This window comes from Ictidomys tridecemlineatus, chromosome 2 (genome assembly GCF_052094955.1).
Source record: "Ictidomys tridecemlineatus isolate mIctTri1 chromosome 2, mIctTri1.hap1, whole genome shotgun sequence".
Classification (NCBI taxonomy): Eukaryota; Metazoa; Chordata; class Mammalia; order Rodentia; family Sciuridae; genus Ictidomys; species Ictidomys tridecemlineatus.
The window spans coordinates 217788043-217806640 of NC_135478.1; the positions used below are offsets into that span (position 1 = coordinate 217788043).

The 18598-nt window shown below is 35.3% G+C and overlaps 1 protein-coding gene across 8 annotated transcripts in view; it reads right to left on the minus strand.

Moving 5' to 3' along the window:
• The window catches only part of Braf (B-Raf proto-oncogene, serine/threonine kinase), a 177076-nt gene that overhangs the window by 12251 nt on the left and 146227 nt on the right, over positions 1-18598 (minus strand). For 5 of the 8 annotated variants that reach the window (XM_078040660.1, XM_078040658.1, XM_078040664.1 and 2 more), the window contains 3 exons: positions 15713-15844; positions 7020-7154; positions 2339-2492 (listed from right to left, as the gene is read on the minus strand). In XM_078040660.1, the coding sequence (XP_077896786.1) occupies positions 2339-2492; positions 7020-7154; positions 15713-15844 (421 nt within the window). Of the gene's footprint in view, positions 1-2338; positions 2493-7019; positions 7155-13849; positions 13936-15712; positions 15845-18598 lie in introns of those variants that run through there. The other 3 variants (XM_078040659.1, XM_078040663.1, XR_013435453.1) reach the window with 2 other exon arrangements.

An 18598-nucleotide genomic window follows, 5' to 3' on the forward strand; every position in this document is an offset into this window, starting at 1 on the left:
TGCAGATGGCGGGGATTGGGGTGGTGGGAGTGTTTTCTGGGCTGGATAGTGTTGGGGAGAAAGAAAGAAATCAATTTAACTGAAAACATAAGTAAGGCAGGTATAATGGAAGATGATACAAAGAGTTCTATCAATAAAAAGATCCTTTAAATGCATAAGGGCCTGGGTCGATCTCCAGCACTGAAAAACAAAAAACAAAAACACAAAACCCTCCGATCTTTATTTCAAAATTCCCCAAACTCTTTTGAGCACTCCAAGACTAAGTCAATTTTGTGAAAATTTTGTTAGCCAGGTGCCTGCTATTCTTTTTGTGAATACATACAACTTTACTAACTACTACCCCTCCTATCTTTAGAGACACTGGAGGTTTTAGAAATCATTAACTTTGATGTTTTGCAACATGTTACATTCTTTTATCCCTTAATTTTTTTAAATATGAAAAAAAATGTTCTTTTTTACTATCTTGAAAGGCACTAATCAATATATAAAGTCATAATGTCAATGCCTTTCTTTAATTCTTTTTTCTTCTTGGTACCAGGGATTGAACCCAGGGGGTGCTTAACCACTAAGCCACATCCCTAGCCCTTATTTTTCATTTTGAGAAAGGGTCTCACTAAGTCGCTTAGGGCCTTGCTAAATTGCTGAGATTGGCTTTGAACTTATGATTCTCCTACCTGAGTCTCCTGAGCCACTGGTATTACAGGCTTGGCACAATGCCTATCTTAAGTTAAATGAGGGCCAAAAGGTATGCCACAGTTATTTTTCGTTGTTGATGGACATATATTTTATTTATTTATATGTGGTGCTGAGAATCAAACCCAGTGTCTTACACATGTGAGGCAAGCACTCTACTACTGAGCCACAACCCCAGCTGCCATAGTTATTAATGAGTGGTTTTCCTGAATGAAATCTGACTATGCAAGTAAAGTATTTCAGAAGTTTGTCTCTGGTATTTAAAAACTAAATTATAATTAAGTTACAATTTTCCTAGTTTTTTTCTTTATTGACTTTGAAGAAGGATATGCAGATGTCTGTCTGCTGAAATAACTTTCAGTTGCTGGCTGTATTTAAAAATTAGCACAAATCTAAAATGAGTAAGTAAAGATGTAGTTAAGAGTTTAGCTTTTGTTCAGAGGACTATAAGTAGAGTTGGCAGTATCTTTGATAAGAACAACACTGCCTCCCTACTTTTTGATTCCTTTTGAATCACAGTAGAAGAGTACTGTATGAATGCCACATTATAGTCATTTTCTACACAAGAATATTTAAGTATTAGAAGAATTTCATATTGTGGAATGCAAAAAAGAGAAGACCAAGCATTTATCAAGAGCAGAATCTTGCTGGACAAAGGATATAAAGGGGACAGAAATTTTATGAGACACAATGATAAGTGATTGCTATAATATATATCACAAGAGATAAGTATATTCTAAAGTAGCAACTTAAAGAAGAAATCATTACGTGATTATGTGGCAACCAGAATTACCTAAAGTTCTTAGAAAATTCTGTGAAGTTATTTTTGGGAAAAGGAGATGAGAAAAAGGGGGCAATGCATTTTTATTGTAAGGAAATTTGACTTCTATTCATGTAAGATATCCTTAATATATACAGAAAACTAATCTAAAAGGAATTCCAATTTATAACCCATTCCCACTAAAATTCCAAAATTAAACCATTTTATTCATGTCAAACATGCCACTCCTCAGTAATATTGTTGGTCATTTACACCCACAATTTATTAAAAGAAATTTAGTCATTTGCTTTAAGGAGATAAACATCCAAATTTTCTACAAAGTAGTAAAAAGAAATAGTTATATAAAAAATATTAAGTAGAATAAGAACAGGATTATTCAATTCTAGTGACTTCCTAAATTAGATCTGCTTTGGTTTGCCCTGTTTGACACAGGCTAACCTATTGTCAACTTCCCCTCTGTGAATATGCATCTCCTCTGGCATCCCTAATGATGATTGACAGTTAATAACAAAAGCTGCATAAGAAAACTGAAGTTTAATAATTAGAATGACCAACAAAATAAAACAAATTCACAACAGGAAATCAAGCCTCTGGAAGAGGCACTGCCAGTTTTTAGTAATGTTTGTGTGTTTTTTACACACAAACACATGGTTAAATCCAATATTAGGGTATGGATTTTAGATTGGGAAAAAATTTTACCTAGTGTTTAAACACTCAAGTGTTCTTTGGCTCATCTTAAAAAAGAAAAGAATATCCTGTTCAGTATAACATATAAGCAAACACATGTCCATTTATTTTCTTTTTGTTGCTACCCTCCTTTAATTTCTCACTCATTTAATCTGTTTCAGTGGACAGGAAACGCACCATATCCCCCTGCCTGGATGGGTGTTTTTGGAGAAGCACAAGCATAGAGACTAAAGTCCTCTGTTTGGAAACCAGCCCGATTCAAGGAGGGTTCTGATGCACTGCGGTGAATTTTTGGCAATGAGCGGGCCAGCAGCTCAATAGAGGCGAGAATCTATGGAAAAAGAAAACAAACAAATAAAAAGAAAACAGAATGAAAACCTGGGTGGCATAAATCTTTAAGAGTCTCATCATACAAGAAAGCACCTGAAATCTTACATTGTTTTTAGTATTATAAATGCCTAGAAAAACAGAAGCTGGTATTTTTCCCTAAAAGCAATTAACAAAAAACAAAACAAACCACCCGATACTACAACTTTTATTTCTGTAAACTGAATGGAGAAAAGTAACTCCATTAAGAGCTTTTCTTTATGTTTTAGATCATTTGCCAAACTTGGAACAGTAAATAATAAAAAAATTTAAAACCAATTATATTTGTTTGGCACAGACCACAAGTTCCTTTTGGAAAGAAGATAGAGTATAAGTAAATATAAGTAAGTACTACATGGCTAGCTCTAAACAGAACAGAGCAACTTATCCTTTAAAGAAACTCAGCAATGGGAAATGGTTCACACACATATAAATAAGACCCCACTGACCTAGACTGCTAGTGGTATGTCTCATAAATGAGAAGTGACAAATGAATGGTGAAGACAGGGAAAGTCTACAAATAAATAACAATATACAAAGCAGAGAAATTCACATATTTTAAGGTTCAAAAGAAACATGATATAAAAGTATACAGCATGATAATGCATGTTTATAATCATGAGATGTGTACAAAGGGCTTGGCACAATGCCAGGCATAAAGTAAGTACTCAAAGAAATTTTAGCAGAAATTATAATTAATACTATTATTACTGTTCTGAACTATCAATATTATTTTTTAAGTCAAACTATAATCTTTATAGTGACTAGTAAAAGGAGGAAAAGAAATAAGCAATGTTATAAAAATTTTTGAATTCTAAAGCAAGTAAATAAAATTTAAGCTGGGTACATTAGTGCACGTCTATAATTCCAGCTACTCAGGAGGATTTAAAGTTCAAGGCCAGACTCAGCAACTGTGAGACACAGTGACAAAATAAAAAAAATAAAAAAGGAGCTAGGGATATAGCTCAGTGGTAAATGTGCCTCTAGGCTCAATCACTAGTATCTAAGTGAATGAATTAATGTAAACAACCATAAAAAGTAAAAAGTATAAGGTTCTTTAAATCCCATTCTCCAGGGATAATCATACTTTCTTCTGGATCTTTCCTATACATAAATATATACATATAAAAACAGAGCCCATCTTCACCACCTTTTATACTACATTTTTTTCCCTCATTGTTTTCTTTTTACCCTCATTAATATCCATACCATCTATAAAGTTACTTTCATTTTTATGTCTTCAAATTTAATCTATTATAGTAAACTTTTTTTATATATACCCAAGTACTTATGGAAGTCGGTTTGATAGCACAGGATTTTAAGAGTATTTTAAATTTATGGATTCTACACCAAATACTTCCCACAAGCTGAACAATTTACTTTCTCACTACACAGTACCCACCCCCCCAAAAAAAATTCTTAAAAGAATAATTCCTACCTCCCAACATTGTTCTCAGTGTTGGATATTCTTTGCCCTCTTTCTACTGACTTGTGTGTGTGTGTGTGTGTGTGTGTGTGTGTGTGTGTGTGTGTTACTAGGGATGAAACTCAGGGGCACTCTACTATTTGTGATCCTCCTGCCTCAGCCTCTTGAGTTGCTGGGATTACATGTGTGTCCCACCATGGCCAGATCTTTTGACTGTCTTACTTACTGATTTTGTAAAATGTTCACCTTTGTTATATATGCTACAATTAGCCAGGTGCAGTGGCATATACCTGTAATCCCAGTGGCTTGGAGGATTGCCTCAAGGCTAGCCTCAGCAACTTAGTGAGGCCATATCTCAAAGTGAAAAACAAAAACAAAAAAGGGTTGGGCATGTAGCTCCTGGGTTAAATCTATCAAAAAATATATTTTTCTCTTTAAATTTTAATATTATTTTTTACTATTGTAGAAATTAAAAATATTTAATGCAGGCATATATACTATATTAAACTTTATAATTTCCGAACTTTGCCTCTTGTTTAGGAAATCCTTTCCTTCTTCAACACTGTAGAAATGATTTCATATTTTATAGTTGTTTTACATATAGATCTTTAGCCATTTAGGATTTATGTGGCGAAAAATTGTATGGTGTAGAAAGATAACCTCTGGGGCTGGGGATATAGCTCAGTTGGTAGAGTGCTGGCCTTGCATGCGCAAGGCCGTGGGTTCAATCCCCCGGCACCACAAAAAAAAGAAAAGAAAAGAAAAGAACCTCTAACAAGCTGTGTGTGGCAGCACATGCCTGTAATCCCAGCTACTTGGGAAGCTGAGGCAGGAGTATCACCAAGTTCATGGCCAGCCTCTGCAATCTGGGGAAACCCTGACTCAAAAAACAAACAAAAGAAATAACAGGGTTGAGGATGTTGATCAGTTATCTGTCAGCACTTATGATAACGGATTGACAGAATGCCCCGAGTTGATTCCCAGTAAAACATACACACGCACACACACATACAAACACACAGAAAAACAACAAACTAAACAAAAACAAACCTGTAATGAAAATTTAAATGTACTTAAAGGAGTAGCCTCCACTAATCTAGAAAATTCATATTCACATGCACATTTCAATTTTTGATACCACTAAATGAATGAAACGATATATTTAGAAGTATGAACAATTCTGTCCCTTTAAGTAAGAAATGTTAGCACCTGGGATGTGAAAAAAGATCATGGTACTGACCCAGCTGCTGATGTTCAAAAACACTGTCTTTCATCCAGATGTTTTCTGAGTTAAAAGCCAAGCCAAGCCAAGCCAAGCCAAGCCAAGCCATGCCAAGCCAAAGCAAAGCAAAGCAAAATATCTCAAAACTCTTTCTTAAAGTAACAGCAACGTAGGGTCATAGAACATAAAAACATTTATCTATCCATTTAACCATTTAGCCTCCCCTTTCTTTTCTGGGGCAGCCCTTGACACTTGCTATAACCATCAATTCTACCTTCTTTAATTTTTTTTCTCTTTTAAACATTTATTTTTTAGTTGTAGTTGGATACAATACCTTTATTTTTATGTGGTGCTGAGGATCGAACCCAGGGCCTCACACATGCTAAGCAAGCGCTCTACCGCTGAACCACAACCCCAGCCCCTTCTTTAATTCTTTAGAAAAGAAAAAATTTTGGGATAAAAAATGAAGGATGAGTGAATCTCATTTCTGTAATGGTGACTTATCTAAGTACTCTAGTTAGGACTGACATTCAAAGGCATAAGAACCACAAAGGAATGTCCCAGCAATTATGATAACAGATTAACTATGGAAGTCTATACTTCCCACTTTTATAAGTTGTTCAAAACATTACATAGCTCTTTACAAGTACTTCCCACTAAACAACTGATTTGTCATGGGGTATATTTAGACAGCGTTATCAGGAAATTCCCAAACATAAGAAAATGCTGCATTTATATTATAATATCTGTTATAGTTAAATGCTTTAAGCTTGTTACCTTAGTTTCAGTTCTTTGTGATGTTTATTTCTTTTTTCCTTTCTTTTTTTTTAAAAAAATATTTATTTTTTAGTTATAGTTTGACACAATACCTTTATTTCACTTATTTATTTTTATGTGGTACTGAGGATCGAACCCAGGGCCTTGTGCGTGCAAGGCAAGCGCTCTACCGCTGAGCCACAACCCCAGCCCCTGTTTTTCTTTCTTAATTTTTTGTGAGGTGGAGTCTAGACATGTTGCCCAGGCTGGCCTCAGACTCTAGGCTAAAGTGATCTCTTCTACCTCAGCCTCCCAAGTAAGCGACACCAAATTGGCTCTTTGTGTGGTTTATTAAAGATTATTAACATGAAAAGATTAAAAAAAAGCAATGAAGAGTTATAAAGAATCATGAAAAGAAGACTGCATTCATTGCCTTTTCTTTGTGCGCCTGGTGGGCATGTCCCTTAAAAAGACCTCGTATGAAAGGGAAACTTGGAACCTCTTTACCATCAAGAAGAATAAGCATCAGTTCACAAAGTATGAGGTGTAGGCCTCTAAAAGGTCCTTTGGTCAAAACTATTTTCATAACAATATTAAGATATTATTTGCCTTTTTACTGTCATTTTACAAGTCAAGTTTTCAGAGGCAACAATATAATGTAAGATACTGCAACATAATGCAAAAGCAAAAAATCCAGTTATTTTCTTTTTTTAAAGACATTTGAAAAAGAATGTAAAATGTAAATACCATTATTCTTTCAATAATGATTTTGGTTTGGAGTAATTATTACTTACATAAGCAAAAGTTCTTTGGGGTCTTTCATAATTTCTAAATGTATAAAAGAATCTGTGACCAAAAAGTTTGAGAAATGCTGGATAAATGCAAAGACCTTCTGAAAGTTTGTGTTGGGAGCCCAAACTTATGTTCAATTTTCACAAACTCATCTTTGTGTTTTTACCTGTCTGGAGGCTGCACATAATCACATGGAATCTAAACCTATGAAACAAACAGTGTGCTCCATGGAGTGCTTGAAAATCTGCCTCTGAATGTTAGGCTATTCTTTTAGTTAGCACAAAGTTTTTTCTTACTTGGGGAAAGAGTGGTCTTTCATCTCTTTTCTTTTTGAGGCACTCTGCCATTAATCTCTTCATGGCTTTTGGACAGTTACTCCGTACCTTACTGAGATCTGGGGATAGGTATCCTCGTCCCACCATGAAAATTATCTGGAGAAAAATAAAGGTAAATCACATATCTTTTATATAAGTTAAAATATATAAACAATGAAAAATCAATAAGCTCTACACTTAAGACATTTGTACTTTTCTAAATACATCTTATGCTTTGATGAAACCAACAATGCTAGTATATGGGTTCCTATATATCAGAGATTGTGGAATACCCATCCCCAAAGGGCTGCAATCTGAAATTTTCATGACCTGGGGCTGTTCAAAGGGCTCTTAACTCCTGTGCTGCTAGTTTCTCCTTATGTAGTATGTTCCCGCTGACAGTAACTATTATGAAACACACAGATCCGATAGTGTTTCTTCTTTCCTTAAAAAAAATGGTTACTGAGCCAGGTGCAGCTGTGCACGCCTGTAATCCTAGTGGCTCGGGAGGCTGAGACAGAAGGGATTGTGAGTTCAAAGCCAGCTTCAGCAACTGCAAAGTGCTAAGCAATTCAGTGAGACCCTGTCTCTAAATAAAATACAAAATAGGGCTGGGGAATGTGGCTCAGTGGTCAGGTGCCCCTGAGTTCAATCCCCAGTACTAAAACAACAATAAAAACAACAACAAAAGCAAAACAAAAAACAAAACAAAACAAAACAAAACAGGGTTATTGAGTACTTTTAATTGTTGGGTATTAGGCTAATTCCTTTGCATATGTGTAGCAAGAACCAAAAAGCTAACCTTTTTAGCAATCATTTGCCCTAGTGCTATGGAATCTCTAATGGGGCATTTGGTTATAGGACCTCAGAATCACAGCCTCTTCCATCCCAATAGAAATCTTTTAACCATGTTTATATGGCCTCAGCTCCTTCTCATGAGAAGAGAAGGTAAAGCCTTTCAGCTCTTTTGAGGGTAGATGAAAACAGATGTTAGGAGTCTTGGGAATCTGGGAAGAGAGGATCTGAAGAGAGGGAGTTTTGATCTTAGAAGGAACAGGTCCCAGAGGGCTGGAATAGATGCTAGAGTGGAGGAAACTAGTAAGAAAGCCCCCATTCTGGGCAGAGCTGATGGAATTTTAGATATATTCAAGGTTAATGTTTGGTGTCAAATGACCCTTGTTTATGAGTCTAAAGTAAAGTTCTAATTGCAATGTGATCTCTATGGTACAATTAAAAGGATGAAGCTTGGGAAGACATATTGAGGGGACACAGATTTCTTCCATCTTGCCCTCTTCTGAATCCAGGATGTATAATCACTTTAATGGAGGAAAGAGACTCAGAATCCTAGCAGGAACTTGGAATAATATCTTGAAGCAACAGGTGACTACAAGCAACAACCAGGAAAAAGTAAAGCACTTAACAAGGGGGTCTTCAAAGTTGAGAAACAGTCTGGACTGCCTACATTCACAGAGGACAGCAGTTCAGATATGCTGACTTGGCTATCAATGGAAAAGGTAGCCCTGAAAGGCCAAAAAAACTTTGGTACACTTGAATTATAGATGTCATCGAATTTAACACTCAAAATAATTCTAACAAGGTAGGTATTAACCCTATTTTACAAATTAGGAACCCAAAGCTCAAACAAATCTAAGAACTTGTCCAAGATAATGCAGTTATATAAGAATTTGGAGCTGGGCATGGCCACAAACTCAAGATCAGTCTGGGCAATTTAGCAAGACCTTGTCTCAAAAATAAAAAAGGTTGGGGATGCAGCTCAATATAAAGTGCCCTTGGGTTCAATCTCCAGCACCAAACAAACAAACAAACTGGATAAGACCATCCCAATAGAAATCTTTTAACCATGTTTTATATGGCCTCAGCTCCTTCCCAGGTTCCTGTAAAATTCCGGTGAATTGAAGGCCTAACTAAAATTGAATCTTGCTCATCATACCTTTCCTTTCACACCAAGAAATGATAATGCCCTCCTTTCTACCAATAACTGTTATGACTATTTACTGCATCAGATGGTTATTAATCTTGTGAAAATGTAAATTCCCCAATGAAACTATAGGTCCTTATAGGCAGGGATTGTGTCTCATATATATGCATATCTTCTTCTGTATTTGTATTTATTTATTTATTTATTTGGCAATGAGTATTGAACGCTGGGGTGCTTTATCACTAAGCTACATCCCTAGTCTTATTTATTTTTTATTTTTGAGACAGGTCTTGTGAAGTTGTTGAGGGTCTAGCTAAATTGCTGAGGCTGTCCTCAAGCTAGTGATCCTGCTGCCTAAGCCTGAGCTGCTCCTGAGCTGCTGGGGTTACAGGCATGTGCCACTATGCCCCACTCTCTTCTTTTTAAAAATCTATACTACCTCAGCCTCTAACATTTAACATAATCCTCTGGACACAACAGGTTTTGAATGTGTAAGTTAACAACTCCTTAAGGTGAATGACAAATTTGTGCTAACTGATTAGCCATGTCATAATTTGTAGTCTTCAAACTAGGGTAAAGATCTCTGGGGCTACATGAAGATTCTACCAGAATTAAACACACATGGTAGTTTTAAGGGAATTAATTTCTACCTCATCAACTTACTTATGTCCCTTTCAAATAACTGACTTGCCCAAGAACTATTCATTCAGGTAAAAGTGTAAATCTTATCCTCTTTCCCCTTTCTCGTCTGTCATAACTGTCCTTCTACTTTTAAAAAAGGCTTACTTTTTACCCATATGGAATCTAACTATATATATAGTATGCATTATTCCAGATTGTGAAAACTATCGAGGAATGAAAGGGATATTCCCAAAAATTATTATCTAACTTAGCTCTAATGAGTAAATAATAATCCCCTTTTGCATCAAAGTTGGTTTCCAATTCTTTGTTTCCAACAAAACTGTCAAGTGATCATTAAAATAATTTTTAAGAAGTTACTATATAATATCTGGGTGTGGTGGTGTAATCCCAGGGGCTCAGGAGACTGAGGTAGGAGGATTGCAAGTTCAAAGCCAGCCTTAGCAATTTGGCAAGGCACTAAACAATTCAGTGAGACTCTGTGTCTCTAATAAAAACATGAAAAAGGGCTGGGGATGTGGCTCAGTGGTTAAGCACCACTGGGTTCAATCCCCAGTACTCTCCCATCCCCCAAAAATTACTATATAATTTTTGGCATAATCTAGGAATGAATTCAAGTAATTGAGTGATATGGTGTACTCAGAGAGAGAGAGGACTGGTCTTTGTGCTTTGCTCTTGGGAAGTAATCACTAAGCCCAGGGGGATGTTTTGTCCTGTTTTTCTGGGGACTCTGGGCCATGTCAGATGTCTATGCTAACAATATGACTTACAGAGGGGTCTTTGGATCATTTAGTATCAGCATGACCCTTGAAGGAGCTGGAAACTGAGGTCAACTACACAAGAGTCAGCTACACACCTATAAAACCAAGTCCTAATAAAACCTCTAGACTCCAAGGCCCAGGAAGTTTCCCTGGTTGGCAATATACAATGTGTACTGTCATATACCACTACCAGGAAATTTAGTACTGTCCACAACTCCATGGGAAGAAGATAACTGGAAGTTTCACTTGAGACATGTTTTTCGACTCTGTTCCATTTATCTTTTCCCTTCTGATTTTAATCTGCATTCCTTCACTGGAATAAATTGTAACCGTGAGTACAACAGACTTCAGAGAATTTTCAGTGAGTCCTTTTGGTCTTGGGGACTATGAAACTCTGCATATGGCTATATAAAACTGCTACCTTTCCTATCTTAATAAGATTTCTCAATATTTACCTTTTTAAAAATACAATAAGGAAAAAAGATTAATATTAAGCCTTGGCTCATCTACCAAAAAATCATATTTACCTACAGATATATAAATCAACTGAAGGATAAACAAAAGCCCAGTGTTATTTATTAAGATAGACATTTCAATAAAATTTTATATTGTCTCTCTATTAATCAAAACTTACATTATTTTTATCAGTTATATATTAAAAATTGAAACAATGGCATAATTCAGAATTTTTAAGAAATCAACAACCCAAAACAGAAAAAATTTTAAACATTCTAAGTTTAAACTTATAGCCATATTTTTTATTGTAAATATGTAACTTGAATAATCACTAAAAAGCTTTAAAGCATAGAAATGTGTTACATTAGGGGCTGGGGATGTGGCTCAAGAGGTAGCGCGCTTGCCTGGCATGCGTGCGGCCCGGGTTCGATCCTCAGCACCACATACCAACAAAGATGTTGTGTCCACCAAGAACTAAAAAATAAATATTGAAAATTCTCTCTCTCTCTCTCTCTCACTCTCTCTTTAAAAAAAAAAAAAGAAATGTGTTACATTAGGACAGAATTATGTGGAGAGTGAAACAGAATACTACAAATAGTTTTGGGGAAAAAAAAGGAATCATGTCCTACCTCAAAAATTAACATAGAGCTATCATATTTTTTAAAATAAGTGATAGTATATCAAATTATTATGGTTTTTAGATTTTACTAGATATTTTTATTTTTTGGGGGTGCTGGGGATCAAATCCAGGGCCTTAGCATGCTGGGCAAGTGTTATACCACTGATACATTCTACCCTAGATACATTTTTAAAAGCATTGTAGATAGGTATGGTGGCTCATGCTTGTAATCCTAGCAACTCAGGATGTTGAGATAGAAGAATCACAAGTTTGAGGCCAGCTTCAGCAATTTGGTGAGGTCCTAAGCAACTTAGTGAGACCCTGTCAAAAATTAAAAAAGAAAAAAGGGCTGGGGATGTAGCTCAGTGGTAAAGTGTCCCTGGGTTTAATCCCCAGTACAACAACAAAACAAAAAACTTTAAAAAGAGGGAGTTAGTTATACCAGCCTTATTTTAAATGTTAACTGAATAGAAAATTATATTCTTAGCAATTACTCAAGCTTAAGGTAAAATTTCTTAGATGCTAATTTATTTATTTTTTATTTTTTTGGTGCTGAGGATTGAACCCAGGGCCTTGGGCTTGAGAGACAAGCATTCTTCCAACTGAGCTATACCCCCAGCCCTTTAGATGCTAATTTAAAAGCATTCACAGAGATGCAAAATTTTTCAAAAACCTGATTTTCAGAAAGAATGTGAGAAAGAAATCAAAGACAACTCTTACATTTTTACATGCCTCACTGTTGTAGTTTCTGTGGAGTACAGGGCAGGTGACCTTTGCTACTGGGGTTGGGGAGCTCAGTGATGATGAAACAGCAGGAAAGCGAAAGGACAAGTCTTTTCCGGGATATAATTTGAGAAAATTCGTTGGGTACATATGCACAAAATCTATACATTAGCTTGAAATCTGGGACTGGTTCTTATTTGGAATACACATTCAGTACTCTGACACCCTCCCCTTCATCCCCTCATTTTCAACATCACCCCATATATTGCCTCAATAGAACTCTACATTCCATTGGTAGCTCAGACTGTGCTTTATTCATCTTTGAATGTCTCTATATTCCACAGTGCTTTATATGTAGTAGATGTTAAAAAACCTTTTCTGTTAAAATAATTTGTGTATTAATTAAGATACTGGAACTTATCATTTCCTGTTTCTTGAGAGCCTATGCTTAGAACCTAGGCAATTTGCTGTGAGAAAGAACAAGCAGCCTGAAGAAGTCCTATGGAAAGGACTATGGAAAGTCCTATGTGAAGAATTGGGTTCCCTAGTCCATGGCCTTGACTGAGTTCCCAGCTGACAGCTACTGCCAACTTGTCAGGTATGTGAATGAGCCAATTTGGAAGCAGATCTTCTTAACATCCAGTCACATTGTTCTAGCCGATACCATGTTAAACAGATAAATCTTCCTTACTGGGAGCAGCCTGATTGTAGATTCATTTGAGACACTACATTCTGGATGGTTTGTTATACACCAATAACTGGAATATACTTAAAATAACTGACATATGTTATCTATTATTTTCTTCTAAAAATACACAATATTTCTGTTCCAAGAAAAGAAAGCCATGAGGATATAGTCAATATTCTTAGCTTAGATAAGCCCATTATTATTAATCCCCATTTAGTAGAGGATTAAAGAGGGAAAAAGAGGGAGATTAGAGAGGAAAATGAAATGATAGAATAAAACAAATGAGAGAAAAAGTGATTTCTCAGAATCAGCACTGAGAAAAGTAAAGGAGAAATGATATACTACTTTGCAAAGTAACAGAAATGGTCATCTCTCAGAGAGCTAAAAGATTTACTTTCATAAATAATCTGATTTTTAGATCTGATTTTCATAACTGGGAAAAAAAAAAAGGACACATAGAGAGGTAAGATGACCAGGTAACACAGGTCTTGAGGCCATGCCTGCCAATGTATCACACTGCTTTACCCCAGCTCTGCTCTCAGTTTAAAGAAACAACCTGCCACCTCAGACTATGGGGTGAAAGTGTAGAGGAATGGTACCTACACTGCATAGTAAAGAAACAGTTGTTCCATCTCCTATGAAAAAGAAAGAATATTATTCCTGGATTCTCAAACAGAAGTCTAATCTGAGAGCCATGGAACTCAAGAGAAAGTGAAAGAAAATTCAAATCAAGAAGATGAATGGAGCAATCTGGGGTTACTTCACTGAGAATGACCAGAATTATTCTTTCAAAATGGGGAGTTCCATGGAAAGTACCATGTGAAGAAAGTAGGCTACAGGATAATGAAGTAGAATGGGGGTAGTGGGAAGAGTATGTCATTCTTTTACCTCTACCTCCTTTAGCAAATACTTAACTTGGTTTCTGGCTGGCAAATTCCAGGGGCTCTAACTATAGTACTAGAAAGAATTAACTAGTAAAGGCCTTACCCTTCTGCTGGTCACTCACTCACTTCTCTCATGGAGAGTAAGCCCTTGCCACATCATTTATTATACTCCCATGGAGGACAAAGCACCTAAAATGCCAAGAAGTGGATGAGTGCAGAACTCTGGGATGCTTTTATCCATATTTTGGAGATAGTAATATTTGTTTCCATATTATAATTATATTAAAATAAACTGACAGATTTTAAGTTCACAAATTTTTATTAATTTGTAGTCTATATGATCAATCAGCTAAAACTAAACTAAAAATCCTTAGTAACTCCTTTGGAATAATAATACCCATAGGAAAAGTGAACATGGCACAGAGTGTTATGCTGTTGTATGCTTGAATTACATTTGTAAAAGACAGAGCACATGATGCTTTCAAATTTTGCTAATCAGACTGCCATCATCCAATCAATCATCTCAATGATCTATATCTGTCATAAGTACAGTTAAGTATAGTGTTTCAATTGTGTTCTTTAGCTAGTATTTTGCACACACCCCCAATTTAAGTTTCATGCAGGCTTGACATAAGATCATCAAAACAGAAGTTCTGTACTGTTTAACTCTCAAAACTAAGACTCAACATTCTAAAGCTAATGAAATGATTAGAAAGACAAAACAGCAATTACAAATTCAGCTTTATGATGAACTGGATAGAAATGCAATCATTTTTTTAAATGCTCAAAGCAAGAATCAAGACCCCCACTGGCTATAGAAGATACAGTGATTCAATAGGAAGCCCTAAAGTTCAGGGTAAGTTGGATTACTTCTATGTTACCACATGATAGTTAAATGAAAAAGCTACCATCAAAAAGAGAGTTGAGCTACTGACCAAAATAAATATATCACTTTCATATATAAAATCTATCATTTCATTAGGTTGGGAAGTCATGATAAAATATGTAAAAAGTTTATACTTTTTTGTTTTCATTCTCTGGTTGGGGATTCTCAACATTGGTATAAGTCAGAATCACCTGGGAAGCATAAAAACGGGTACTTGAACCATCCACCAAGCACTCAGAATCTGCTCTGGTGTCTCCACTTATAAGCAATTTCTCAGGTAATTCTGATGCAAACCATAGCAAAAAGTCTAAATATTTTCAAATTACAGTTTACATTGTCAACTCTTATTTTCTAATATATTAACAGTGAATGCTGGAATCTCTGTCTCCTTACACATACTATTTAAATGCTAAGGTATCCAAGACAGTTTCAGTAAAGACAATTCACTTTTCTTGCTTAGTTTTAAAAGCCTACATGAATTTATTGTGAAAAGACAGAAAATGCAAAGAGCTACATGAACCTGTATTGGTACTTTTCAGAAGGTAAGGGATAGAGAACAGTAACTTAGGAAGAAAAGTTAAAAAAAAAAAAATCCCCTCTTACTAGACTTCTCATTATAGAAAACTCAAAGCATGATTTAACATTGCTTCCATGATTTTAAAAATTAAAAAAAATCTTAATTAAAAAAAAATTCAATACAAAGACATTCATGGTCAAGTACCCACTCCGATGGCACAATCCTCAAAGAGTAAAAGGCTTAACACCTAAGTATTAATGCTGCAGAGCTCATTCTTCTACTTGAGCTCTGGTTAAGAAACATTCAGTATTATCTACTGTTGTGTCTCTAGTTTTCAGTTACAAAATCAGGAACTTCACTCCACTGTACCAGCATTTCAGAGAAAAAGTCTTAGTACATGCTGCTATTATGCCAAAAGTGCACAGAAGATTTCTAAAACTGGTCACCAAGATCAAGAGAGCTATCCTTCAGGCTTACCCAGAACTCAATACTTCCTTTCTATAGCTAACCTGAGCTTTTACACAAAAACTAAAATAAATCCCCAAGAGATGGTAAATATTTACCTGGTCCCTGTTGTTGATGTTTGAATAAGGTAACTGTCCAGTCATCAATTCATACAGAACAATCCCAAATGCATATACATCTGACTGAAAGCTGTACGGATTTTTATCTTGCATTCTGATTACTTCTGGTGCCTGTTAGAACATAAGAAGAAAAATATTGTAGTTTATTCTTCACTTTAAGTGAATAAAGACTGAAATAAAAACTGTAATTGCCAGAGCAGTGTTTTATCATAAAAAAAACTCATCTCTTATTAATAGTCAAACAACTGAAACCAATTAAGAAAGAGGAAAAAAAAAAAAAAACTCCTGCTCTATTGATTCTGAAAGAAGCAGTTCTAGGTAAGATTCTATAATGCATTACTAAGACTAATTTTATCAGCTAATTTTCTTTCTGAACAAAATACCATCACTGCCATTTGACTTCTTCCTAAGACTTACCCTATCAGAATCAGTTTCCACTTCTCATTTCCTGATTGAGCAAAAAAACAATAACAACAACAACAACAAACTAGATCTGTAGCTATAAGATGCTACAGTAATTGTCTCAGAACTTAAGTTTTTCCATTGGTACAAAAAAGGTTTTCCTCATCTCAGGGCACCTTAGAAAAATAATGGTAGAATTTAAGGCCGATAAACTTGAACTCCCTGTTAAGCCATGGAATAAACACGTAGTATAAACATGTCACAGAAACATTATTAACAAAAGCTATAGACAGCAGGTAGATTTAGGGAAAAAATGGTATAAAAAATCTTTTGGCTGCTGGTCCTTGGCAAAGTAATAGACCAAATTACTATCTGCCACATTTTTACATATTTCAGTCATTGTATTGCACAACTATATTTCTAATTTACATGAAATACAATGATTGACTGGTTAACAAAAATTAGCTTAAAAGATTTCTTCCTTTGCAAAGTATCTCCTGTTTTGTTTCATTTGGAAAGAATTAAGAAGTTGCAAGAATATTAATGAAAACATTAATTTGATAGTAAAAGCTGTACTAACTGCAAAAATGGCTAGAAAAGGTTCCTGATGTGGGAAGGCAGGTATCTCACAAGGAGAGGCAGTGGTTCTTAACTACAGATTTTAAACCTCACAATGGCCAGACTACACTCAATCTCAGTAATTTAACATCTGAACCTGGGGTGGGTCCCAAATGTTATTGATCATTAAAGCTCTTCAGGTGATTCTAACGTCTAACCCAAATTGAGAACACTGATGAAAGATCTGTGGAAGAACCTAAAGGGAGTCAAAAGATGGGGTTGGAAGAGAAGTTTGCTACTACTTGCTTTTGTTATACATTCTGATGATAGTTGCTTTTAAGTAATATAGTACAAAATAAACCACTTACAACTTTGATGAAATGAACAAATCAGAATACCAAGAAGCCGGTTATGATAAAAGACATAATATTCAAAGCCTAAACTAATTTTTGCGAGGGACAGAGTAAAAACCAGTTGAAGAACTATCTTTTCATACGTGTGTGTGTGTGTGTGTGTGTGTGTGTGTTGCTGGGCATTAAATCCAGGGCTTTGTGCATTCGAGGCAAGCACTCTACCAACTGAGCTATATCCTCAGCCCAGAAGACGTCTTTTCAAAAATTAGTTTTATTTCACTGTTGTTGGTGGATGGCTTGATGAAAAGTTGTATGTGAGCTATTTACAAGAAATGCAGGGCTGGGGATGTGGCTCAAGCAGTAGTGTGCTCGCCTGGCATGCGTGCAGCCCGGGTTCGATCCTCCGCACCACATACAAAGATGTTGTGTCTGCTGAAAACTAAAAAAAAAAAAAAAAAAAAAAAAAAAAAAATTAAAATTAAAAAAAAGAAGAAGAAAAAAAGAAATGCATAACTGATCTTCAATTTAGTAGTTTAACTTGTAAAATTTTTCACAAAGGTTTCTCTTTCAAGATATACATAGAAGAAAGTTAAGACAAATATAATTAATTCAGAGGACCACATAACGTTAGTTCTGATCAAACTCTGTGGTTATTCTGTATTTGCTTCTGAAGGCAGTATCAACCCAGAAAGATTTATTTAACAAAGAAGTACATTATTGGCTATTCTCTTACCTTAAAATTTAGCATAAAGGATGAATTTATCTATCCAGGTATCAACAAAAGTAATTAGAAGAAAATATAAACTTTCTGTGTAATAATACACTAACTGAAAAATCTTAAAATTTTTCTGAGTAAGAACAAACCTGGAGACTTGATTGGGCTCAATTCTCCCACACTAGTTAAAATAAACATACCTTTAAAAATTGTGCATGGTTTGTTTTTTAGGTTCTGCAATTTCAGCACTTAAAAATCCGTTTCTGCCTATCATCTTAGGATATACTGCCATTTTTGTTATAGGCATATACTTTAAAGGGTCCTGAAATCCAATTATAATCATAATCCAAATATAATTATTAATTAGCCTCATATTTCTAATTATTAATTAAAACCATTAAACATATATTAAATAATTTTTTAAAAACAGCTAACTACAATTACTGAATTTTAGAAAGGGCCTCAGAAATTCACTAGTCCAACTCAACACTGTAGATGGAGAGAGTAAGAGGAGGTTAAAAAAACCTGAAAGTTAATGGCCAGAGTACTACTAGAATACAGATCTTCTGACTCTAATATTAAAGTCCAATGTCTTCTCTTCCACCTTGCCACTTGCCCTAATTCCATGTACTGTCATAAGAAATCATAGCTCAATTTAACCCTATGCCTATCTTGATAAACTTGGAATCTTACCCTGGAATTCCCTTCTTGGGCACTGCTACATATAGTTTGAGGAATTTTGGCAAATACAGCTTCAGAAGCCCTCAAAACTTTTCTGTTTCTGGCAGAGTGTCCCGGAAGTTTTAATGCATATTAAATTATTTAAAGCTTAAAATT